This window comes from Phalaenopsis equestris, unplaced genomic scaffold, assembly GCF_001263595.1.
Source record: "Phalaenopsis equestris unplaced genomic scaffold, ASM126359v1 Scaffold000036, whole genome shotgun sequence".
Lineage (NCBI taxonomy): Eukaryota > Viridiplantae > Streptophyta > Magnoliopsida > Asparagales > Orchidaceae > Phalaenopsis > Phalaenopsis equestris.
In genome coordinates, this window is record NW_018164478.1 from 4,138,133 (window position 1) to 4,164,999 (window position 26,867).

The following is a 26,867-nucleotide window of genomic DNA, read 5'->3' on the forward strand; positions in this document are numbered from 1 at the left end:
TAAATTCCACCGACTTCCCTTCACCCTCGAAACAGTATAAAGCTTCCATTTCTCCGCATTTTCCTTTTCGAAAGCCTTCTCGGCTTCTTCCTTTCGATGGACTCCACTACTGAATCACCTGCTCCGATGAGCTTCGACGTAGACGAATGGGACGAGAACTTCATCAACGAAGTATTCAAGGTCGAGCTCGGTTTATGCTCCAAAAATGCCGCCGTCAATCCCGTGGTTACTCCGGCTCCTTTGAACCCTAGCTCCTCTTATCTGCCGGAGCAGGAGGCGTTTCGTCAGTGGGAGCCACTCCAACCGTTTCGTTCGGAACGTGGGGAATTGTCTTCTTCTGGGTTCGATGCGGGTGGCAGCGAAGTATGCTTTTCGCCGCCGCGGGAGTTATCGCAGAGGTTTAAAGAGGTGTATGAAGCTGCTCCGGTTGTGGATGATTGCGTGACGGTTGAGACTAGGGTTTTGAGAAACGGGGGTTTCGGTCGCGTACGCGGTGGCAGGAATAATAAAGAGGTGGAGCGGTTGAAGGTTAGTTGTTCTCATTCGTGGGTTTTGTACTAGAGTTTATTCTCGGAGAGCAGATTCCTTGTGGAATGTAGACTACTTTCGTTGTTTCATTGTGGAATGCCTGGTCCATACTGACTTATAGTAGGTCTTAATTCATTAAATCGCATGGAGAACTTGTTAAGCTCTGGTTTGCAAGATGAATGCCCAGGTGTTTGGATGAGGCTATTCAATCTGTCTTCTCTTGCCATTGAGATTTAATGCTTGTTTTGGCAGCGATCAAGAGCTGTTTTTGAGTCTACATGGAAGAAGCGTTTATCAGGCAGGGGTTGGGATCTGTTCTTGATGGCATTGTTTTGGGCTTTTCAGCTTAGTGTTCAGGGTGGCTTGGTGGCTTTAGTTTGACTGTGAAAAAATATTACATTAGTACTACACATGTAGAGTAACGTGCGTAATCAATGAAATCACGTCACGACACCTTGCGTGACAGAGAAAAAAAATGACGCAGTAACACGGGGAATATTCCTCCCGTGTTATTCATGTGTTATTGTGTGTTATTCATGTGATATTGTGTTATTATAACACCAGGAATATTCCCATGACACAATAACACATGAATAACACACAATAACACATGAATAACACGGGAGGAATATCGTATTACTGCGTCATTTTTTTCTTTGTCGGGAATATTTACCGTGTTATTCAGGTGTTATTGTGTGTTATTCATGTATTATTGTGTCCTGAGAATATTTTTGGTGTTATAATAACACAATAACACATGAATAACACGCAATAACACATAAATAACACACAATAATACATGAATAACACAGGGGAGGAATATTCTCCGTGTTACTGCGTCTTTTTTTTTCCTGTCGCGCGGGGTGTCGTGGCGTGATGCCATTGGCTACGCACGTTACTTCTACGTGCGTAGTACTGATGTAATATTTTTTCGTGAAGTAGGATACTTTGGGGGTTCATTCTAGCGTGGAGACTTTTTTTAGGTTGGGATTTATGGGGCTACGCTTTTGAAAGTTATTTGCTTTTAAACTCTTTGACAAACTGATTTCTTTTGTCTTTGCCTAAATTAGGATTTGTGTATCTAGAACTTTTTCAAAATTTTTACTGTTATTGGCCAGGCTTTAAAAGCTCCTAAGATAGTTTTTTTTTTATGGTTTGGCGTTATTTGCGACAGTTAGAGAATTTTCAAAGCTTGGACTTGAGGTATTCAATGTAACTTATGGTTGTGCATATTGTGTTCTACAGAAAAAAGGTGATATGGGACTGCTCTCTTTACTTCATAGTTTGTTGATATGGTATTTACTCCTCTTGTGCTTTTTGCTCACATTTCTTTCCTTAGTGTAAGGACATAAATTGATTGTTTAGTGTTGATGGTGTCGTATAAGTGGATAGATTTCTTTTCACACTACATTTATTTGGCGTTTTGAAATGAGCAAAGTGCAAACTGTCTGTGATTCTGTCATTGTGTTGATCTTAACATTTTAGCTCCTTGGTGCTCGCCTTCATAGGATTGCCTGCCTTAGTCCCGGCCACCCGGCAATGGTGGCAACTGAATCATGACATTTATGATTTGTTGATTTCATCCTCACCGTTGGCTTTGATTGGCTGTTTATTGTTTTAAAATATTTACATCAAGATATGACATACATGTTGTTTTTAGCCCTTCTCTATTGGTGTCCATGTTTTGGAGGCACTTATGTCTTTTATTTCTGTACCATCTAATGTAACCAAAAACTTCCTTTTGAATCTTATTTAATAGCTTTTCAATAATATTTTTCTTTGGCATCAACTTTATGTGTCGTACATGTCGAGTAACATTTGTCTGTGTTACTAAGTATTATGCAATTCACAAACTATAACATCAGCCGTAGCATGAATAGTTTCATTTAAGTATGGTTATTAAGTAAATCTTACTATCCTTTTTATATTGCAGAAGGAGTTGGAGCATCTCTCCAAGAAGTTCACTCACATGGTACTATTTTATATGAGAAGTGCTGCTGTTTTCCTGTTAATTTTTTAACTTGTAACATTTTAGCTGTTGCCTTGCACATCCTGAAATACAAACCAACCTTTTTGAATTAAACAATTCTTTCTAGCAAAATCTTTTCGTTGAGGAGCTGTTTGGTTGGATATATTTTGGTTGTAAAGTAGAAGATTTGCCAGAATTTTGACTCTATCTATATTTCCTTATTTCAATTCAAACAAATTGGACACTTTCTGTTTTCACTTTGATTAAATCTTTGTCTCCTTGAGTTTGTGCTCATGCTCAATCTTTCGTTAATGCTATGACTAGCCTGTCACTCTTGCATTTGCAACACTCTTGGCTCAACTTGTTTCTTTGTGCACACTTCAGCCTTGTCTCCCATTTAACAATCCTCTACCCACCACCCATCATCAAAACTGCGCCACCTCACCCACCCTGCCTCCTGTGTGTATTTCTTTCATTGTAATCAATTTGAGATGATGTGGCCCATGGAGTGTAACCATTAAGGGTGTTTGTGGTGTGCACCAGAGACAGCTTGTTGAGGATCAATGCTGTTGATGTGGTGGGTGGGGGAGAAGAAGAACACCAGAAACAATAACTGTGTTTGCTTTAGATGCAAACAAATAGATGAAAGCGAGAGAAATAACTGCATTCTTAAAATATATGTATTTTCAGTTGATGCGCCCAAACGGCTCCTAAGAAACCTACTGCTATGGCCAGATGCCAAAATTGTATTACTGTTTTATTTTTCAGGAACAAGACTGCGTCACCCTCAAGAATGATAGAGATCGGAAAAATGAGCAGCTGAAATGTGTTATTTCACAACTTGAAGCTAAAGATGCTGAAGTCCAGAGCCTTAAGAGGGAAAATTCGTGAGTGATAGCTTTTTGCTATTTCTAACAATAATATTTTGTTACAAATATTATGGGGAGAAAAAGAACATGTTCAGAAGTGATAAATCCTACATCAACTATAGTGTTTGTCATCAAGACACAATAATAATACTGTAAAAAAGTCTATTCAAATGTGCATTAATGCATAACATGTTCATATCGAGGGGTACAACCAAGGTGTGTAGGCACTCATGGAACTCCTGCATATCACATGTGCAGTTTTGCAGACACAAATGAATGAGGCCCTGTTAACACCCTTCTCCTAAAAATTTTATTGGCATTTTAAGATCAAGAGGTGATACATATTAAATTAATTTGTGCTTGCAGGAGGGCTCATCCTCCCACTTCTTTTGAGAGCAAAATAGTCTCCACCAACTCCGAAACTTTTCATTCTAGATTGAAAGTTCCTCAAACAGATGGATCTGCAGTTTCTGAACTGAAGCAGCGTGTAATGATAGATGATCGTAAGATATTTTCATTCTGTAAACTCGGACTCATACCTTTTTTTTCTACTTGTTCAATAATGTACCAAATTTGTTCATTTGATGGGTTTAGAAGCAACCACCTCCAGCAAAGCTCAGGTGCTTCTGCAACTTCTTAAATATCATACATATATGGCCTCACTATAATGACCAGTCCATCTAAGCTATGATTTTTGCACCTTCTGTTCAGGAATGTTCCTTTATGGAGAAGTCCACTGAATCCAAATGTAGAAAGAGTACTGGAATTCAAACTGATGTTGGTCAAGATGACGTTGATAATGTCCAACGAAAGAGAAGTCTAAAGGAACAAGTAATTGTAAGCAACTTGCATGCAATCTGGGGCTTATACGACAAAAGACCTGGAAGCAATCTGGTGTTGAAGCTTCTTAGAACTTGTTCAGCAGATTTTCTTACACTTTTCAGGTGCATCAACATGTCATCAACATGTAATCTCGATGGAGTGGCAAACGAAAGCTTTTCAGAGATAGCTTTGAATGACAACACACATTCTATTCATTCAAGTGATTCTGTTAAAGCATATCGGTTTTATCAGTTGCTTATGAAGGTGCAAAACATGATAAATTTTCTTATATACACTGCACAATATCCAAATAATGGATTAATATAATTTATTCTTTTATGTCAGAGGTTGCTTTGTTCAAGTATTTTATGAGAATCTTATTCTTTGACTGGATAAGTTTTGAAGATTTGTTCTAGTGGAACTAAGCCTTCCAGTGATCAAAATTAACATGCATGTTACCTTGTAACATTGTATGAGGCTTACATGACACTATATGTTAATGGCAACTTTAGAAGAAATCACACAATTCAACCCATTAATCTACTTGGTTGGAGTTGCCCTCTTTCGGGTGTGAGTTGTTGAGGTGGCAGTATTTAGTTGTTTAAAGTCATCAAATTAGAGTTTGGTGGTTAAATTCATGCCATGTTCTAGAGCTCATCAACAACTTGTGATGCAGAGAATATACTGTTAATAGTCATAGAATGCTTAATAACTGTGCATTTGTTTAGTGCCATGTTTTCAAAATTGATGAATAGGCATTCACATATTTAATTGTGAACTAGATCTTATTTTCCAAGATCAATAAAGGGTTTCTAATTTGTTATTGCAGATGCATCATGAGATTGTACCATTGCAGGATTTTATTGATGCCTTACTAGAGCTATGCAGCCTTGATAAAGTAAGTGATAGAATTCTTAATCTCTATTTGGATTCTTTCAGTTTTGTTGATGGCATTTTTCAGAACTTTATCATGCGATACAGGCCACTTCCCATATGTTTTTGAACTCAGAATGTCATTCATTGTCTACTGATAAGTGATAAATGGTTTCTCGTAGAGCATAACTCTGCTTGAACCTCTTTTTTGAGGTTATCTTATCATTATTTTCTTCGCGTACTTGACATTTGTTCCAGAATAATCCAGATTCCTGTTGAAACTTAGTTTTGGCATCCCGAGTGGCTTCTTATATTGACAGTTTTTACCATGCTTTCCTTGGATACCACAGATGGATAGGAGACAATTTATATTCCTGCATAATGTATCTTTAGTTATTCGAGAAATTTAATTTCTCCAAAGAGTATAAGATAATTTGAGTCTGTTTTTTTTTGCACATTTTTTGTGCAGGGAGGCTGATTTATTGTACTTTATCAATAAAAGGTTTGAGGCGTCCTAACCCTAAACTGATAAATAGCTTCACCTAAAAGTATTTCGTTAAATTTTGTTGAAACTGATGATGAAAATTTTCACATTTATTCTCATCCAAAGCATTGCATCGTGCATTAATTTTTATACTGTTTTTATTTTAATCTTTTTTAGCAGTTGAATTATTTTATTTCTGTTTTGGGTACATACCGGCTGAGAGGGGTTATAATGAAAAATAAATGTTGTATTTTATTGTCTAGCTTTAGATTAGATTATGTAGTTGGGTGTAATTTCCCTCTTGATTTGGTTTAGGTTAATTGCCACAATAGATTGATGAGGTTGCGGTGGACAAAATTATATCTTAATATTATTTCATGTATTAGGAGACCGATACTTGCAGAGGGGTTGTGATTGTGACGATGGTGTTGAAAATATTTATCAAATATAAATAAATAAAAGCAGAAATTGTGGCTGTGTTGTTTGACGCAAGATCTTTAGTCAACTATAAACGTGGTTAATGCAACAGTTACTATAGCTACATTATTCGGGCATAAAATTATTTATATATGTTCTAGGAGCTGAAGTAGGTTTTTCGAAAATTTAAATATAAATTAGGTATTGTTCGTTTAATTTGGGAGATATGAAATTAAATTGAGGTATCTTAAACTTAGATTGAGACTAATTTTATGCTAATATATAGGTTATAAATAGTGTTATGAGGCGCGTCTTTCACAATTTTTGGCTTGAATATTTTTTTTTTCTAGTTTTATGTACTACGGGTGCATGTTGAATATCTCGGGTACGTTTAACTGTAGTACCTAATTATAATGGAAAGTTACCAACTTGTTCTATTTTGAGGTTTGCTTTTTCTTATTTTTGTAAATTTGTTCCTTTTTCTATTTTATCTCAATAATGTGTTATTGGTTTGTTGAATGAACTTGGTTTTGATAAAGAAAGGTAACACGTTAGAAATCAAATTTGTGAAAATAAGTTCTATTTTCTCACTGATTTCCTTTGTTTTTTTATTTTTTACTAATTTTTTTTGGATTTTTTTGAACATTTCATTATTAATTATCTTAAATTTTGTATCCGATGCTTTCATTTAAAAAGTTGAATTATGGTATTAATTGACAACTTATAATCTATGAATTATCCTTTTTTTTCCATTAAAGCATGCTTCACATTGATTTAGCTGCATTAGGAAACCCTATGTTTGAGTCATTTTACATCAAATTGGTATCAGAGTTTCAGATTGTGTCAACGCACTGATTATAAGTGCAAGTAATAATAAGGTAACTTTACATATTGTGAAGTATGAACTTTTAGCTATGATAATCTTGTTAAAATAAGGATTACTAATTTGAAAACCAATGAAATTTATTTACATGAACTAGAGGTGGATTTCATATGTAACGATGCACCAGTTCATTTAAATCTTAATTCTAGTAGTAAACATAAACTATAAAATTTTGACATATATGATAACATAACTAGAAAAATTATAGTTAAATTGTTAACTATGATGAGAAATTAGTTGTAAGACAATTGCAGCTTGGTTATTAGATGCTGATTACTTATTTGACCGACAAACTATGTTTGATTAACAACTAGAGTGATTTCCAAAACTGAAATTAAATGGTTGTTAAAATCTGTTGCAAAAACTGAAATTAAATGGTTGTTAAAATCTGTTGCATGACCATGGAAAGAGGCAAAAAATTTGGAAGAGAACCTGCTACGACATGGATTGAATTGAAAGAAACTGTGAAGAAAAAATATTTACCTTTTATCATATCTTTAATTTAATTATTAAAAAATTAAACAATTTCATTATCGAATTACATGAGCAAATTTGAAGAGTTGTTGTGTTATGGGATATTTGATGATGTTAAGATCACATTCTCTAGGTCAAGAGAGAGATGACAGTTCAATGCATTTCCATCACTCGAGTATGCTTTTTAATATATATTATATTTTGAACAAATAGTAAAACTTCATGTGTCTTAGTGGGTTATTGCATTTTTTGGTAGTGCATTCTTTTTTCAAAACAAATAATTTCAATTTGTTGTACCTAACTCATGTTTGGATCTACTACTAATGCTATTGCAGTCAATAAGGGCACCTATCCCGGTAGGAACCTCTACACAAGTTTTGCGGAGGAAAAATATAGCATCAATGATTCTAATGACATTCATGAATATCATGTGTTGTATCATTTGTTACTCCAAAGGTTGAGTTTGACTGAAATAGAGTTGCAATTTCTTAAATCGATTTTAAAATTGGGGAGTTTCAGTGAGTTTTATGAATATCATGTCTAAATCAATCATAGATTGCATGAATTTGGGACGTATGTAATATTCACAATCATATACTATACTTTAAGTAGATAAAATTATTATCTATGTTATCTCAACCTAATTGATATAATATTGCGTGATGGAACTTTATTATATGATCTTGATGTAACTCATTTTGAATGTCCAATGCATAGGCTTTTAACACTGATGAGTGAGTAGTTTAGAAACCTGCAAAGCTTAAGAATAAATCTGAGTCTGCAAAAAAAAATTTGTAATATTAAAAATAGATTTTACATATTATAAGGGAACATTCATTTGAGAGTGTAAATATAAGGGTTTGATCTATGCCTTATTATTGATGATGTTAATCAATCATAGAATGATTTTAAAAACTATTGTCTCGGTAAACTTTTCAATGATGTTTTGAATAATCGCTGCTTAATTTGACTCATTAGGGGATGAATCTTGTAGAAAATATTAAGTTAAATGACTTGTTGATCACTTATGTAAGAAGGGATTCATTATGGGAAATATGAGTCCCTTGCTTTGCTTACACCAATGAAAAATAGTGATTGAGGGATGTGTGTGGATTATAAAGCCAACATGGGAGCAACAGGACACTTTCCAATTATTGTAGCCACGGTTTTGGTGGCCTTCTTTTACTTCTACCTTTACCCATTATGGGAGCAACGAGACACTTTCCACCCCCCTGGGCTGCTCAAATCTTATTTTGGTCCCCCTCCCCCTCCTGGTTGGCTAAAGATCAATGTGGACGAAGTTCTTCTCCCCTCTCATTCGGTCGGCCTTGGCATGTTTATTTGGACGAGGTTGGCGATTGCCCGGTGGCTTCGAGAAAAAAAGGGAACAATAGGAAAATGCGAGAGTGGAGCTTGAGGCGGTGCTGACTATCAAGCATTGATTTCAAAATTGGATGTTTGAGGCACGCAGGATTATCATCGAAGGTGATAATAGCAATGTTATTGATTTTCTCTAAAACACCATGGATCACCGAAACCGACAACATCAAAACATTCCGAACATAGCTTTTTCTTTCGGCAATCAAACTGGTTATTTTTCACTTTACTCCTCGATTTCGTAATAACATGGCCAATTTTTGTGTCAGAAAGCCTTGCATGATAGTTTTTTGCTTTTAGATGTGAATACTTCGCATGAACTTTCTGCTTTCATAGAAAATGATAGGATGCATACTTGTAATGCTCAAGGGATATAGTTTTGTACTTTTATCCTTTTTTTATTAATGCAAAATGCACCTTTCATGGATAATAAAGCCAACAATAAATTTAACATCAAATTTAAATTCTATATACCTCATTTGGACAATAATGTACTAATATATACGATGATTGGTGGTGGTGTGATGTTTTGTGAAATTATTTAACTAACTTAATTTGTCAAATTAAAATAAGAGGTGATATGTGAAATTATATGAGAAACCAATGTCTTGCGAGTTAATTTGACCAAATATTTTATGAATATTAATGATGCATTTTGGATAAACCAATGTGCATAATACTTTTATGATGATATTGAACCATGTCTTGCTACTTTTTATTGATTTTCTTTTGTTATTTATTTTGATGATATTTTAATTTATAGTAATAAACTAGATGATCATTTTTTGCATAATAGTAAAGTAATTAATGTTTTACAAACTAAGAAATTATATGAGAATTTGAAGAAATGTTTTTTTACTCAAACTTTGATCTTTTTAGATTTCTTATGTTCGAGGTGGCTTAGTTGTTGATTTTAACAAAGTTAAAATTATAAATGATTAGCCGAAAACAATCTAACGTATCTAATGTTTGGATATTTATTGTTTGTCTATTTATTATAGACAATTCATGAAAGGTTTTATTATTGTTACTACTCTACCTATACAAATATTATTGTTATAACTCTAATTAAAATTATCAAAAAATAAAAAAAATTATATATACTAAATATATTGATCACGCTCTTGCTGAGATTAAAAGGACTTATGTATTTTTACTGAAGTTATTTGATTTTAATAACTTGTTTGAGTCAAGAGGGACATCCTATTGTTTTCTATAGTGAGAAATTAAATGAAACTAGATAAAAATATTCAATCTAAGACCGTGAAGTCTAAGATGCCATGCATGCTTTTCAATGTTGGAGAAATTATTTTTTACCTATGGGATTTGTGTTTTATTATGATGATCAGTTTTTAAAATATGTGAATTCTTAAAAGAAGCTAGGGCACTGGCATGCCAAGGGGGTTCAGTTTCTACAAAAAAGTATTCTTTTGTCCTTACTCATTGCGTGGTTCTACTAACAAATAGAGTTTCCGCCATTCTTCATATAATGCAAGTTCCATTGTCTCATTTGATCATATAAAAGAGGAACATGCCACTTATAGGAAATTTGGCAAAATTTATCAATGCTTAAGTTTTTTTTTTTGATAAAATCTTGAAGATTAAATATAATTATTTGTTTGAAGGTACTCATGTCTTTATTCTTGATTTTTTTTTATTTTAGAATTATATGTTAGAAATGCTCTTAGAAATTTGTAGAGAGATAATACCATTGCAATGACTGAGAATATATATTTCTGGCTAAGTCTGAAAAGTGATTTAGTACAATAGGTTTCATAATATAGAACTTTTCAATTTGCTAGAAATAGTTTTTTTTTTTTTTAACAGTTGATTCTTTTATTTCTACACTTCAGATGATCTATCTGTTAGTTTGTGATTGCTAGAATTTATATCTTGGCTTTTTTTATTGTACTTACTATAAGATTAAGGAGATTATGATGGACATCATTATATTTTCTTATTTTTTTGAAGTATCAGATTGACCGTTGTTGCAGGATTGTGATTGAGATTGGGGTTTGGGAAATATTCATTACATTAAAAAAGATAAAAGAAGCTATGGCCATTTGGCTTGAGATTTCCTAGTTATGGTATATTTTATTTCTATAACAGGTATTGTAGTAGGTTACTTTAGCGTGATGCTACTTGCATGTTGGTATTAGCACACGTCTCTTTGGAAGAACAAAATGATTGTAGTCAGTTACTTTGGAATTTTTTGAGTTTAAAATGGTAACATTTGGTTATTTTAGTGAAATTGAAATTAAATTTGTTAATTTAAACTTAAATTAGGGTTTATCTTATGCCATGCTTACCTACTTGCCCAGATTTTGAGGACACTATAAATAGTAGTACAAGTGCCATTGCTAACTTTGGAGAAAATTATCTCCCTGCATTGATGCGAGACATGAATTTTTTTCTTAAATTTTTGATTAACTTTGTACCTTATTGTATTTTTTCTTCATAGAATATTATTAGCTTGCGGAATCTTTTAATTTTGATTAAAAAAATTGGTATACTGAAAATTTAAGATGGGTAAATTAATTCAAATTGCTTGTTGATTTTACTTGTTTTCTATTTTGCTGAAATTCTTAGAGATTTTCGATAATTTCATAATGATTTGTTATTAAATTCTAATTTGAGGTGGTTTCATTTTACCATTGAGTTTTCGGAGTGAATGGAAACAAATGATATGGGAATCATTAATTTTTAATTTTACTTTGAACGAGTATACTCCATATGAAATTTAATGTATAAGAAAAGTTAACCCTGACTCGCTGTCCGTTAATGATGAATGCAGTCTTTAAGAGGCAAAAGAGAGTATATTTATGATAATTAATGTTTTGAACTACAAATAGACAACCTCCGAACTATTCATTGGTCAGAGCTATATATGCTATTGGTGTGCCTTTTTAAATGTGGGTGCACCGTTTTAAATGTTGTTGAAGTCCAATGCTTTCCTTTTTTATAATTCCATGTTATGTTTTGCATGTTGTGTTGCTATTGCTCTTAAATGCCTTGTTCTCCTACGATGTTTGTTTGCTGCTGCTGTTTGCCTCATTGTGTTTCTTGTTATTATGGTGAACTTTTCTTTATTGGTTTGTTTCTTGGACATTGAGCATTGAAAATTGATACTGTATATAAATATTCTGTTTCATTCTTCTAACAAATCTCCAAGCAGACTAGCTGTTTGTGTACAATAAATATGATTTTGAAACTGTTATTTTTATTTCTCTTTCATGTCTGGCATTCTTCGCATTTAGGAACAGATTTTTGTTTGCTTCTAGCTTTTTCAATTTTTCTTTTTTGTGTTACAGGCTGTGGCCCATGTATCTTTGCGCATATTGCATACTACCTTGCAACATTTGAGCCTTGATTCTAGTTGTCAGGTAAAGATGTATTGCATCTGATGAATTCATTATTGTCCCATTTTTATTATGCGGATCTCGTTCTTCCCCATCTATTGACTTTTTAGTATATATTAAAGTTATGTTTCACCTCTGATTCGAATAATGATCTCGGTGAATTGAATATATCTGAAGTTAATTATTCTGTGTTTATCTGCTTTATGCATAGTTTTTTGCTTGAAATAACGATTATATTTGCCACTTTTTATTGCAATATTCTTTTTTCAGAATTCAATGCTATTCATATTTGTTTTTGCTATTCACTTCCTCAAGAGTTTTACTTGCCCCAACCATATTTCTGAGAATGTTGTACAACTTGTTGCAACAAAAAATTTACTTGGTTTACCTTGGTATTGTGAATTTGTGGATGTTTTCCCATGATGTTTTGTGGTGCTTTATTTATTAAGGGCTGTGCAGTGCACTACTCTATCCCAGAAATGAATTGAACATCACACGTATGTGATATTAATGGCTTAGCATGAATAAATATTGTATTGACAATACTAGAAGTGTCACCAATGTTACTTTAATGGATATATTTTACATTGATCGCCTAACCTGCTTTTTTGCAGGGGCTAGGGGTTGAACCGGTCCTACCGGTTCCGCAAGTAGGGGTTGACCCGGTCCTACCGGTTCCGCAAGCCAACCGGTTCAACAGGAAGAATGACTCTCGGTTTGGTAGGTGGCTGGACTGGTCCCCTCCTCCCTCTTTTCATTGAGTGGGAATTACCACCCACCACCACCCACCACCACCCAACACCACCCACCACCACCCACCGCTGATTTTCTGTGAGACAGTTGTCGGCATCTAAGTTTCTCCTTTGAGGGCTGCATTCGAAGGCGAGAAGGTGTTCTGACTGTAACTCGCCATGAGATGATGCTTATATTCCGTTCCTCCCGATTCCCCAACCTTATTCCAGCCGCCAAATCTGATGTCGTCTCTGCCAAAACTGTTTTGCGTCCGCCCAACCCTTCTCAACCCACTCCCAACCCTCCCCCAACCCTCCCCTTACCAGCAACCACACCCTTCCTTCGGATTCTACTGTTTAGCCGCTCCATCACCTAAGTCTCTCCTGCTGCTTTCTTGCCGATGATCTCCTCACCAACTGGCTTGTTGTGTCGCTAACACCCTCAGCCCACCTAACCTGCTCTTTCCTTCTCTTAGGACCTGTTTGAGGGCGCTTATTTGGTGCGGTGGTGTTTTGAAAATGCCGCTTATGCTTTAGTTTAACGCGTTCAGGCAATGTTTTCGTAACGCTGTTGTTGTTTCTTTAATATACGCTGCCGCAGGATCAATCCAACGACCCACATTCGTTAACTTCGTTTTATCTGGCTGTCATTTCTCTCTAATACTATCCCGCATCCTTCGCCTCTCGAGCTCTCGTGCTCGATTTGACTCCTCACTGCTCCTTCGCCTCTCATCTGCTTTAAATCCTCCCTATGCTCTCTCCTAATGGTCGATCTGTAAGTTTTGAATGGAATGATTTTCATTAGTTGATGCTCGTTCAGTTGGGTTTCGTTACCTGGATTTCGTTGGGTAATGCTGGTTTTTCGATTGATTTGTTGTATGTAATTTTCTCGTTTTTCGAATACTTTTGGTATTTCGATATGTTCCTTCTCCTCTTCTCAGATTCTTCTCCCCAACTCTTTAGGATTTGCGATTTTATATCTTGGGGTTTCTGTCTTGACATTTCGGTATGTTTCTTTGGTTGGAATTGCCAAGAGAGCAGGTCATGCTTGCAGTGCAGTTGCGTTTGGTGGAAACAAGTTGGAATGAACAACTCTTGTTCGATGGTTGCAATGCAATTTGGAACTGTGTTTGTTCTTAAGTTGTTAATGTTTAGAGTTTCTTATTATGCCACCAATGTTGCAAACAGTCCTGTTGCAAACAATATTACTTAATAGGGGCAAAATGATCATTTATCTAGAAATAACTGCAAATAAGTTGTTCTAAATAAGCTCCCCAAACAACCAACCAGCTTATCAGGACAATCTGCAGATTATCAGATTATCAGAATAATCTGCAAATAAATAAATAAATACATTATAAATAATCTACAATTGCCCTAGACAAACCCTTAATTGCCAATAGCTAAATAAATACATTATAAATAATCTGCAATTGCCCTAGACAAACCCTTAATTGCCAATAGCTTCCACCATAGTTCCTTCCAACCCTCCCAGAATTGATGTCAACTCCTCCAACCATAGCTGCCTGCCCCTCAACTTGCAGCAGAATCCATAGTGCTTCTTTCTCTTCTTTTCATTCTTTCTTACAAACTTCTCTCTCTCTTTTTTTTTTTTTTTCATTTTGTGAGAGTTAACCGATCTTCCAAATCACGATGGATAGATCAGGATCCATTATATAAAATTATAAAATTTTAAACCTTTTGCATAAAAAAAAAAAAACTGTAAATGCTATGTACCAAAAAAATTTAAAGTTTAAATGTCAGATTGGTTTGTTTGTTTGACATTGTGAAGCATAAAAATTTTTTCATAGCTTCAGTTAAGATCGAATTAACAATTATATCAGATAAAGATTTAGTATTCAGTTTGGATTGTTGAACTATTGTGTCCTCTTTTGTTCAGTATAAAATAATGTCACTTCCACAGAAATGTATGATTTGTCTTAACAAGTTTGTTTTTTTATGTTGTTGAATCTATGGATGAAATGCATGTTCAATCAAGCACTTTTTCCACCTATTTCCTCTCAAATCAAAATGTTTATTTGTGATTTTTTGGAAAGCAAAGTAGTTGTAGTCAAATATTCAACAAGGATTTAATTTTAATCATATACATTAATTATCATTTAATTTATGATATCGTTGGCATGTTTGTTTCTAAAGCCTGATGCATTAAGATTAGAATAATGATCGAGAATGATTAGAATTTAATCAAGTTACATTTTTATAGTACACATACTATGGTATTATTGCGCCATTTATGTTATATTTATTAATTTTTAATTTATGTTGTTACCCGGTTCAACCTCCAGTTCAAATCTGATTCAATCTTTGAACTTTGAATCTCTGCTTCTACCTGTTCAATGTCTGGTCCGGTTTTTAAAGCTTTTGGTTAATTGTATATATTAAATTTTTATTTTATTATTAAATCAAGAAGTTATTGACTGAAGAACATTTCAGAATGGAGGATTAAGAAAAAGTTTATGACAATAAGGTTAGCGTTTATTTGAAAATTTATTTATAGTCAATTAAATGATGAATTATTAAGTATTAATAAATTATTAAATGTTAATATTGGTTCATGCTGGATCAGAATACGTGAAGAATTTGCAACATTAACTAGTTTAGTGTTTCCTATTCAAGTTTCAAGCAGCTGCTTTAAATTGAGGTTGTTAAAAGTGAATAGTAAATTTTATTTAATAGTACTAGATTTTTTACAATTGCAAACTATTAACTGGAAAATTGAAAGGAGTTAATTGAATATATGATTAATTGAATATATGAAAAATGAAAAAAGTATTTGATCGAAAAGATGATTAGGGAAAACTTTTTAAATTAATTTCTTAAATTTGAGTCCTTTATTTTTTTTTATAAGATTTATATATATATGTGTGTGTGTGTGTGTGTGTGTGTGTGTTAATTTTGAGGATAGAACCAGAGGTTAATCTTATTGATGCAAAGAGGGGTATAAATATCTATTACAGGATCTACTATTAAGGAAAGAAATAAAAACATGATATAATAGAAAAGAAAAGGAATAATAAAGGATCTAAACTAATAACTCGGAATAAACAATAATTATTAATGGCGAAAACTAATCATTAATAAATATTTTAATACTCTCCCTCAAGTTGAAGCATATATGTCAGTCATGTTCAACTTAGATTTGAAATTATCGAATAGTAGCCGAGGAAAGTCTTTTGTGATAATATCTGGCAGTTGATCACTAGATGACACAAACGAAACAAATTTTCCCGGACTCGAGCTTTTTCTTAATGAAGTTTCGGTCAATCTCAACATGCTTAGTGCAGTCATGTTGGACTGGGTTATGAGCAAATGCTAATGACTGCCTTGTTATCACATACCAATTGTAGGGGAGCGAAGACTGTCATACGTAATTAGTGGAGCATGATGTGTAACCAAAGAGCTTCACAAATTCCTAGGGACATGACCCGAAATTCAGCTTCATCATTACTCTGAGCAGCTAAAAATTTTTTCTTGATTTTCCATGTGGTCAGGTTTGCTCACACAAATGAGCAGTACCCTAAGGTAGATGGATGATCATGGACGGACCTGACCTATCAGCGTCTGTGTAAATCGCAATAAAACGAGAGGTGTGAGGGGAAAAAAAAACTGAGCTCGACCTTTTAAATAGTGGAGAATCCGGTGATACGCTTGGAGATGGTGCTCATAGGGATCATGCATGAATTGACCTACTATCCCAATTGCGTGGCATATGTTGGGGCGTGTATGTGCTAGATAGATGTGTTTCTCTACAAAACGCTGGTGGTGAGTCTTGTTTACAGGAACTGTATTGGGAACATTAAGAAGTTTTTTATTTGGATCCATCGGGACAACCACTAGTTTGCATAGGAGAAGATTGTTCTCTGTCAAAAAATCAATCACATATTCTCGCTGAGAAAGACAAATACCCTGCGATGACCAATCAACTTTCATGCCTAAGAAATATCAGAGAGATCTCAAGTACTTCATTTCAAAGGAAGCAACAAAAATACCTTTCAGCGATCAATGCTGGTAGATCATTACCTGTGAGAACAATATCATCAACATAGACGATAAGAATAACTATTTGGTCTTTGGAGGAATGCCAGAAGAAGATAGTGCGATCTGATTGATCCTGAGTGAATCCACGACCCACCACCACCTTTGTGAATTTCTCGAACCATGTCTATGGTGATTACTTCAATTCATAGAAGGATATTCACAGTCTACATACTTGTTCTGGGAGGCAATGGAGTCAAAGTCTTGAGGAAGAGCCATGTATTCCTCCTCTGTAAGATTGCCATTCAGAAATGAATTTTTGACATCAAACTGGAATAAGTGTTGATCCAGATTCACTGTAAGGGATTAGAGAACTCAAATGGTGTTTAATTTAGCAAATAGGGCATTAGTTAATCCACCGCCTTCTTATCATTTGCCTTTCCACACTTTGCCTTACCATCTACCTTTTATAACTCACTAGGCCTCCCTCTTTCTCTTTCTTTATTCTAAGTGCCACTTTATTGATCTAAGAAATCATTGCTACCTCCTTACTAATCCTTGGGCTCTTACTATGATTAATTTTCTATTTTTCTTTTCTGATTACTAATTTTATATATCTTTTATTAGAAGCTTTCATAGATTTATATAAATATAACAAAAATGTTGAAATGAGACATTCAAATTCTCCTTAATTCTTGTCAAAGCCCAATAGTTATTGAAATTAAAAGATAAAATGCCAAACTTTTGACTTCTTGATGCCATCTAGTTGCATCTTCTATAACTATAAAAGTAAACATTGTAAAAAATCACAAGAATAATAAGATGTTTTATGAGAAAAACATTTATGCATATAGAATTGTATAACTTAAATTCTAAGGCATTTTAAGAAAGTTCATGTTAGCAAAGCATTAAATTTACTCTTAATAATAATTATGAACAATATCGAAAAGCCTGAGGTTAATTTTGGAGTTTATGAAACATAACGTCGTATAAACATTACAAATGACTCATGAGTGCCAATATTTATGCTAGTGCGTTAAAATATTATTTATATCAGCTAAATACTTTAAATATAAATAATTTTGACTTGTTTGATTAGTGGTTAAACTAAGAATTAAGTTCAAACTTGCTACAGCTTAATTAATTGATTCTTGGTGAGAGTCACTACCATTGAGCTGCCCTACCTAGAATGCTAGGTCATGTGTCTTGTTTTTGTTTGTCTTCTCAAATTCAAGGTGATAAAGCTCAACACATTAAATTTAACAAACTAGATTTACTGGTACAAATACTCCTATTGTAGTTTAGAACAACTATAAACCCAAATTAAATTAAATAATCAGATCGCCTTGGGGTTGACTATAATTTCTGAGTATAAGTTCCATATATGAGCATTTCGAAAGTTAATTTTTAAGCAATTCAATGGTTGTAAGCTTCATTATAATTGTTCCGGAATACTATGATGCAATAATCACCCCAAAACTCGAGCATTCCGATATATTTTAGTCCTATATCAATTAAACTCAAGTCTTCCAGTGTATGTAAACCCTTCCCAACTTGTTCTTTGACTAGCTCTTATATTAACAAGCCTGCTAATCAATGTAAAATAAAATCAATCAATGCTCCCATATATTTAGCTGGTTTGATTTAGATACCTAAGCGGAGGCATTTTATAGTTTCTAATTAAGTTACTTAGATATTATGGTTTATAACCATCTGCTTAGTAGACTTGGACCATTAGTATCTTCAACATAATAAAATTATGAGATTTTGATTGAGGTTACCTCCATTGCCCAATTGATTTGTAATTAATTCAATTGAAATCTAAACATTAAACTTGAATCTAAAATTGAGCTTAAATAATCTCCCTTAATCTAAAGTTTTCTCTTGTGAATTGGAACAATAATTAGTTATGCGGGCTTGCTCCCTTTTAAACTTTGGGCTCTAGATCTAAATAGACATTGGTCTCTAGATCTAAATAGACATTGGTCTCAATGTCAAGGAAAATTTAGCTAAATTAAATCGCATCTATCTCATAAAAAATGAATTCCTGAGTTTAGAGAGGGTTTGATATTTTTCATGATTATAATGCATATTGGCAGTCGTACAAGTGGGCTTACTTGTTGAAGCTGAAGATAGAAAAGCAAAAAGTTTGGTTGGTTAGCTGCAATAAATCAGGTAAGGTGGAAGCTATGATGAGATATTGTCGTCGTTGGCTTTCAGGTGTTGTAATGGGTGAATAATTAGTAGGTGCAATGACTGCATGGATCGGGTAGATGGAGCTAAAGTGGACGGAGTCAAAGTAGGGGTCTGATGCGAAATTTATAGATGAACAGTGAGAATTGCAAGAATTTTTTATATAAGGAGAATTGCTTTGGCAGAGAAAAGTAGGTTTTGAGGTGATAAATGAGCGAATGCTTCAAAAAGGGGGAGGCAAGGGATATAAATAAACCAGGAGAAGCAATAAAAGGAGCTAATCCAAATAGGGGAGGTCACATGAGAACCATAATCTCAATTCGAAACTCATCATATTATGAATAGTTTTTTCAGTAGATGACTAGAACCGCTTACATAAAACTTGAGGCCCATAATAATGCTATACGTAAACAATAGGAAACATGTTTAAAAAATCATCATCATTAGCTTTATCCCAACTGTTTGGGGTCAGTATTATAAAGAATGTTTAAAACATGCTTTAGAATTGTAGACATATCTAATCGCCAATAATCATTCTGCATCAGCTAACTTTGGGTTTGATGCTTATGCAACAAAGAACCGAAACATGTGAGTTTTTATTTTGCTCTTAGTGTCTTGTGGGGATATATATATTTAACTTGAAAGGTGAAGCTGGTGACTGGTGAGAGCATACATTACTGAAAATTTTATGGTGAAGGTGATGAGATGATGGAGAAGTGGGAAGGGGATAAATGAAAATAATACTGTCAGATGTGAGATAAGATAAACCTAGAGATAGATATCAAATTCAGCCCTTGCAGAAATGAATAATGCAGGATTTTTCAACCCTATTTCAAGTAGTTCATTGTATCCTCGCCCTTTATGATCACATTGGTCTGGAGTTTACCAATGTTTTCTGGAATTTACCTATGTACATTCACATAATTTGCTCGTCATTGTGTACATTTTTACACGTAAATTTATATGGTATCTTTCAGTTTCATATGTATTTTTATTCGTCTCCTTGGACATTTTATTTAAATTCACGTGCTTATAAACTTAAATATGGTTTTCCCAGTGTACTCTGCGCAGGACCAATGTCTTTGTGGATAAATCTAATGACAAAAGCTTTACAGGGGATGGAACTATTGCGCGGGAGGATCAGGTTTTGAAATTGCATGCTCTTCAAACGCCTGATAATACAACTGAAGCTTCGCCTGTTTCCTCTGTGGGGAATTTATGCATGGACGAAGCTAAGGCATCTAGAACCGAGATGTTTTTATCTTCTGCAAGTTTGCTTAATATTTTCGAGATGATGCAGAAAATCATCGTGAGGAATGTAGAGGAGTGTATTCGCCTTGAGGGGTTGTTGATCATGAGTTTAATCATGATGGAGTGCAAACCCAGCACAGAGAGGGAGAAGTAATTTGCTCTGTTTGTTCCATTCAATCCAGCACTCAGAAGATTGTGCTCCTTTTACTTTATCGTTGATAATTTACTGCTTTATGCAGGTTTGGTTCAGTAAACTTTTTGCAAACTTTGTCAACTCTAATAAGCAGGGAAGCTGGGGCGCGTGTGAGGAAGCAAGCAGTGCGTCTTCTGTTTTTGCTGTCCAATGGTTGGTTCTAAGCCTTCAATAGCTATTTTGACATTATTATCAACTGCTATATGCTATTTTTTTTCTTGTCTGTTTTTTTTTTTTTTTTGGCATAAACAGAAAATATGCTGCTGCATGGCGGTGTGATGTGGAAGTAATGCTTGCTAAATTTCTATTGAACAACACAGACAGCCTATCTTAATGACATAAAATATATAATAAGTAGTTACTTATCGCTGTCATATATGATGCAGATTTGACTACCCAGTTAGAATTCTTTCTTTGAAATTTTATGTTTGCAAGCTAATGTGTTACTTTATGTAATTGTTTATTTATAACCTTCGTATATTTTAATAGCATAATGATTGGATGATAATCTTGCTGACTGGTGAAAGGCGAGTGCTTCCATTCATTAAAAAGACATTTTAAATATTGCTTTGAAACCCAACATAATTCACAGCATGTGAACTTTTTTGAATCAATTTTGCTATGATTTTGGTAACATTAGCTAAACATGCAAGCTTAACAAAAGGAAAGTTGAGCAAGGAAATTTGGAGAGAAGAAGAATATGAGGAAATGCCAATAAATTTATGAGAGGGAAGGTGATTTTCTAATACAAAATCTTTCAAGCAAGGGTGGGTGAATTAAGAGGAGGGTGGTATACAATGGAAGATTATTAACATAATAATATCATCGAGCAACTCAAAGGTATGTTTGTCAGTGTGAATGGGCGTTTAATCATATTGTTATGTTTGCAAATTTTAATTTTACTAGGCGACTTATTTTACCCACCAGTTGAGTTGAGAGATTGTGGCTTATAATGTTTAAGATTTTGCTTTGCATAACTTGGTGATTTCTTACTCATTTCTGATTTTACCTAAGTGCTTAGGTCAAGAAGACAATGGTGACTTTCATTTTTTTTTGTTGACACTTTTTTTGTCCACATTTTTTATGATTACAGAACCTTAATTTGAAAGGTATGTAGCAAGAGGGTATAAAGCGAAAATAGCATTTTGAATTCTTGAAAACAAGCTTATTTGTATTATTTGTATCTTGTTTTATCTTGCTTTTTTTTAATATTCCTTAATTTTTCCTCTTGGTCGATGATTCATCATTCCTCGTTCAGAAATTTAGTGTAGGAGGGATTTAATCCTTGGCAACAATGTCTAAATTTTATACCAACTAAACTAGCTAGCACCATCCGAACTTTTATCTTTCTTTATGTTATATTAATCTTTTGTTGGATGCTTTTTTGTTTCTATGTTTAGCAGTTGATCCTTTCTTTGCATAAATGCAGGCCCGAAGATATTGTTGATACTCAATAGTGGACAAGGAGAGGGTGCTGACCATACGACATTTGATGATACCCAGAAGTCTACAACATGGCAAGGAGCACTTACCTCTACTCTTGAAAATATAGCAGAGTGCCTAACTTTGAACCAAAGCTGTGCTGAGGTAAGTTTTAAAATTGCTGCGTATATGAAAGCATTTCTTAATTTACTTCTGCTTTATCTTCTTTGCTTGTAATGGCTCTTGAACATGCTTTTTAATATCCTAGTTCCGATTGCTCTATTTTTTAGTTCATTTTTTGGTTGTCCCTATCTGTCTCCATCCATTTTGCCTTCCTCATCTACTCTCTTTAGTTTCTGTCATCTGAGAATATCATGTTCTCTCCCGAATACAACAACAACAACAACAAGCCTTTATCCCACTATATGGGGTCATCTACATGAATCCTTTTTCTCCATCGTATTTTATTGAGTGTCACGTTTCATTTAATTCTAATAAATTGAGATCATTTTTTATACAACAATCTGAAGTCTTTTTAGGCTATACATTTCTCAACATAAGTTAAATCATCTAGCTCTCATAACCGAATGATCAGATGGTAGGCGTTTAATGTGACCAAACCATCTAAAATGACTTTCTCTAATATTTTCTGCCACTGGAGCTACACCAACCCTTTCACAGAGGCATTGGTTTTGCATTTTGTCTCTCTAAATGTCAAGCCACTCATCCACCTAAGCATCCTCATTTCAGCAACACTTAACTTAGTTTTAGGCTTCTCTTTTATAGGTCAATATTTGCACCATAAAGCATTCCGGGTCTCACCACCATCTTATAAAATTTCCTTTTAAGTCTAAGTGGTATTTTTCTAACAATAGGCCTGATGCATTCCTCCACTTCAACCAATCCAATTTGAATTCTACTAATAACATCCCCATCTATATCGGTGTCATTTTGAACAATTTACCTGCAATATCTGAAACGATGGCTCCTTTTAATGACTTTTTGTTCCTATTGTCCCTTCATCTCCCCTCTTCACTATTTTCTTTATTTTCTGATATAGATGGTGAAAAATAATGCACTTTCAGCTATTTTGAACTTTGCCAATTGTTGATGTCTTGATGATATCTCGTGCTTTTAGTTTCCCTTACTCCAATAGAGGTACTATTTATTAGTGATGCGGGAGCGTGACATCAGCCCAGGCAGAATGGGCGGCATGACATAAACGTGATTTCCACCTAAAACAATCCCATTTCAATATTTTTTCCGCCAAGGGGCAGGCCTGCTTTTGGGCCCCCTTTATTGCTTTATTTCAAATAGAATTAGGGTTTTTATTTGCCTTAATATAAATATGTTTTTTAAAATCTGTTAGGAGACTTTTTACTGGGTTTTGATACTATTTTGAGATCTTATTTTCTTTGGAAATTTGCTGTTGGAGATTCCCATTGACGTTCTTTGTCATCTACCATGGTCTATATTGTTGGGCATTGAACAGCGCGTCCGATCCTGTCTTCTATTGAGCTGCTGTGGATCCCCATGCCCAAGCAATGAAGTTCTAGTCAGACAAAGGCAATTTTCAATAACTGCCAGAGATACCTTCCGGTCACACCTAGAAACAGCCTTACGACATTGTGTCAATTGGATGATGTTGTCCGTATTGTAGCTAATAGATGTCTTTGTGAGCCCATAAATAAATAAGACGAATCAGGGCTGACATGTTTGCTAAGAGGAATTGAAATCCTAGATCAGTGACGTTCATGTCCTCATATTTTTCTTCACTTTCCAACATTTTGCAACATTTCTAGTTGCTGATCATTTCGTCTGACAATTTATGATGACTTTAATATCACAATAAACTAGTTTACTAGTTTTCATCTACTGAGTTCGGCTCGTAAAAGGCTGAGCTGGTTCTGTGCACTAGGCATCCCCATTAGCACGACGAAAGGGGTTGCCATCTTTTTAGCCACTAACGTGGCAAATTTAAGATTGTTATCGTTTGAACATCGGAATTGTCATCAGCCTTATGCACAACTTATAGTCAGCAAATCTACCCCTTATCCAAATTTTTTATACTAACTTTATCTACTCATTTAAGGGGCATTTTTTCTATCTTATGCTGTATATGCCGGAGACATCTGTGTTTTTTCATTAATTTATTGTCAATTGACATCACTCAAATTTTTCCTTGAATATAATCATTCACATTTTATCATTCCCATTTATTCTTAGTATATCATCATTCTCATGTATTGTTACTGTGTGACATACATTATGTTGTTACATGGAATTCAAATCTTGTCGCCACCTTTTATTGTTGATATATTCCTATATTGTGGTTATTTTTAGCATATTCAAGTCAAACAATCCCATTCTTTACCAGAATTACAGTTCTAGTTTAAATATGCCTTCCCTCTTCTGGGTTAATTCCATGCCTGCACCCCCTTTAAGTGCTTGGTTTTAACGGTATTTTCTCACTAAATTTATACACAGCGCAGAAATTTGTTTATTTTTCTCTCCTGAAAAGAAATATAAAACCCCCGATTCTATTCTTTTTAATAATGTGTGACAACATCACATTATTTTATTGCTGGTTGTTTAACTTTTGTGAAAATTACATACATAGCACCAAATTCTTATGGATTTATCCATCTCACACCTAAACTTTCGTTTTTACACACATAACACTTTACTTATAGATGAAAAGATGGATTTAACTATTGAAATGTGATAATGAGTGCTACTTTTCAAATAATGTTTATAATTATGAAAGTTTTAAGTGTGAGATAGGTAAATATGAAATTTTTGGTTGCTATGTATGAACGAGCCCCCTAACATTTTTGTAATAAAACTTTCAGGAGCTCAAATTTCGTAGGCGAGTGATCATTTTGTTGGCATTTATAGCATCATCTGGGAAAAATGGGTTTGAAGTTCTTTTACATCCGGTAACAGCTCAGCAAATCAATTTCCTGGAGCTGATCATCCAATTATTAGCATCTGAGATGGATGCAGAAATACCTAACATTGGTTTAACTCGGGACTTGTGCAAGGAGAGGTAAATGCAAATGATAACTCAGAATGATATTACCTTCGTTTATCTCTGGAAGATTTACATACATACCTATTGATTCTCATGTATTTACAAATCTTAACGCCTATACTTCAATTTTTACATATATGCTACTTTATTTAAGCATGAAATGTGCATTTCACTTTATCAAACTGCTGATCATTTTATTCTTATTAAAAAAAAAAAATAGAGGGATGGCTGATAATGTTTTATGAGGTGATTCTAATTAAAAACTTAATTGATTTTTTATGCATTGCGACTCATCTTATAATAAATCTAATAATTTCGAGCGAGATATCTCTTACCAAAGTTGTAATATTAATGCTTTTGTATTAATTTAGCAGGATCTCTTTTATTAGAGAAGCTTTGATTCTACTAAATCGTTTATCATCACATCCTACCTATTCTGAGAGAACTCTGAGAGTGTTGTTAACTGGTAGCAAGGTAACCGCAAGCTTGACCATCGATGTTGCTAATAGGCTATCAAGGAGAATACAAGCTTTCCGGAAGCATTTCGGGACTAAAACCCATGTTTTGACTGAGACCAATGACCTTGCCCGATTATTTCGGCTGAAAGTATTTACTTTTCTTGGAGTTCCCGCTTCTTGAAATCTTTTGCCAAGGTACTCTTCTCACTTTACATGCTTTTAGAAAATCAGTTTTGTTGAAAAATTTTGGTTTTTTTTTTTTCTTTTTAATTGTTGTTGTTTTGTAATCATCATACGCTATTGCACTTTCTTTTTAATTGTTGTTTTGTAATCATCATACGCTATTGCACTTTTGCTGTATATAGTATTGTGCTTATATTCTGAGGTTTAAAACTGTAGGAAATAAAACAATGGAAAGTTTTGAAAGGATCTTTATGCACTTTTTTGAGTTAATTTGCATCTCCAATAACCATTATAAAATAAGAATAAATAAATAAAGGAGAAAATAATTGAAGGATGATGATCCTATAAGAAAGTATACAGATTGCAATACAAGTGTTATAGAAAAATAGATCCAATTGCACAAGATATTGATCTGTGTGCCTTGAGTTATTTATTATGTTTGCAGTGGTGGATTGCAATTCAGTTGTCATAAATAAATAGATTCGGGTGTTCTAAGTTCTTTGTTAACAAAAATTATATATATGATGGCAAATTCTGCCCCCCAGATGTTGAATGAAAATTGTAGGTCGCAGTTTTCATACTCTTTCTGCCTAGAACAGAAAGCAATCAATTGCGTTCTGTTTAAAACTTAATTGGTGCATGCATAACGCCAAAGTCACATTAGAATGTTTATAAAAAATTTAAATATTATTAATATTAACTTTCTAAAGCAATATCTTTTCATTCATACTTTTAGCTGTGAATGACATTAAATGTATAAATGCATTAGATTATGTGGTATGTCTATGAATCTTGTATTGATGGTTGCTTTAGTTTTAATATGGAAAATAGCTCAAGTAAAAATGTCTAAGTTAGCATCACCGGTCTTTACTTGATGCTCACCGGTAAAGGATTGAATCGTAGCAGCACCATGAAATTTTATGCATCACATAAAGGATTTCCTGTCAAAGACATCTGCTATCGTGATGTTCAATCAAGCAAACCACTCGCTCATCACAATGAAATTGATCGTCCAACAAATGGTACATTTTCTTTTCAGCTCGAATGATGTTATAGTTGATTAAAAAGAAACGCTACACAATGGATGCTAGTTGTGAACTAATGCTTTATGACGCTAAAATTTCAAATAATAATAATAATTGTACAATACAATTCAAAACATTTTAAATTTTTACTATTTCTTGTTAATTTTCAACATCAGTTTAGAATGTTTAAAATGAGATTATTAAATATGCATGAGGTTCAAGAAAATCTATTTTATTTGAGCGTGTAAGTTTGAAAATAAAAGGTTTGTGTAATGCAGAGCTGTTGCAATTTTGTTTGAGAATTAGAGTTTATTTGAAATGGCTAA

At 33.9% G+C, this 26,867-nt stretch overlaps 1 protein-coding gene across 2 annotated transcripts; it reads left to right on the top strand.

Moving 5' to 3' along the window:
* On the top strand, nucleotides 1-25,585 carry LOC110018734. Of its 2 annotated transcripts, none has more exons than XM_020716146.1 (13): nucleotides 1-528; nucleotides 2,462-2,500; nucleotides 3,266-3,384; nucleotides 3,733-3,869; nucleotides 3,961-3,986; nucleotides 4,078-4,452; nucleotides 5,018-5,086; nucleotides 12,008-12,079; nucleotides 20,033-20,376; nucleotides 20,466-20,572; nucleotides 21,849-22,006; nucleotides 24,694-24,890; nucleotides 25,247-25,585. In XM_020716146.1, exons 1-13 carry the CDS (start codon nucleotides 97-99, stop codon nucleotides 25,512-25,514), a joined length of 2,343 nt encoding a protein of 780 aa, XP_020571805.1. In that variant the 5' UTR covers nucleotides 1-96; the 3' UTR covers nucleotides 25,515-25,585. The 2 variants fall into 2 exon arrangements, with proteins under 2 accessions (XP_020571805.1, XP_020571806.1); XM_020716147.1 differs by having other exon boundaries at nucleotides 3-528; nucleotides 25,250-25,584.
* The last annotated feature ends 1,282 nt before the right edge of the window (nucleotides 25,586-26,867 follow it).

What these genes read in the sequence shown, in the direction of transcription:
- LOC110018734 (XM_020716146.1), top strand. Translation starts at nt 97, where the DNA reads ATGGACTCCACTACTGAATCACCTGCTCCGATGAGCTTCGACGTAGAC. An exon ending in TTTATCAGTTGCTTATGAAG is followed by an intron (nt 4,453 to 5,017) that starts GTGCAAAACATG and finishes TTGTTATTGCAG; the next exon opens with ATGCATCATGAGATTGTACC. An exon ending in CCCAGCACAGAGAGGGAGAA is followed by an intron (nt 20,377 to 20,465) that starts GTAATTTGCTCT and finishes TGCTTTATGCAG; the next exon opens with GTTTGGTTCAGTAAACTTTT.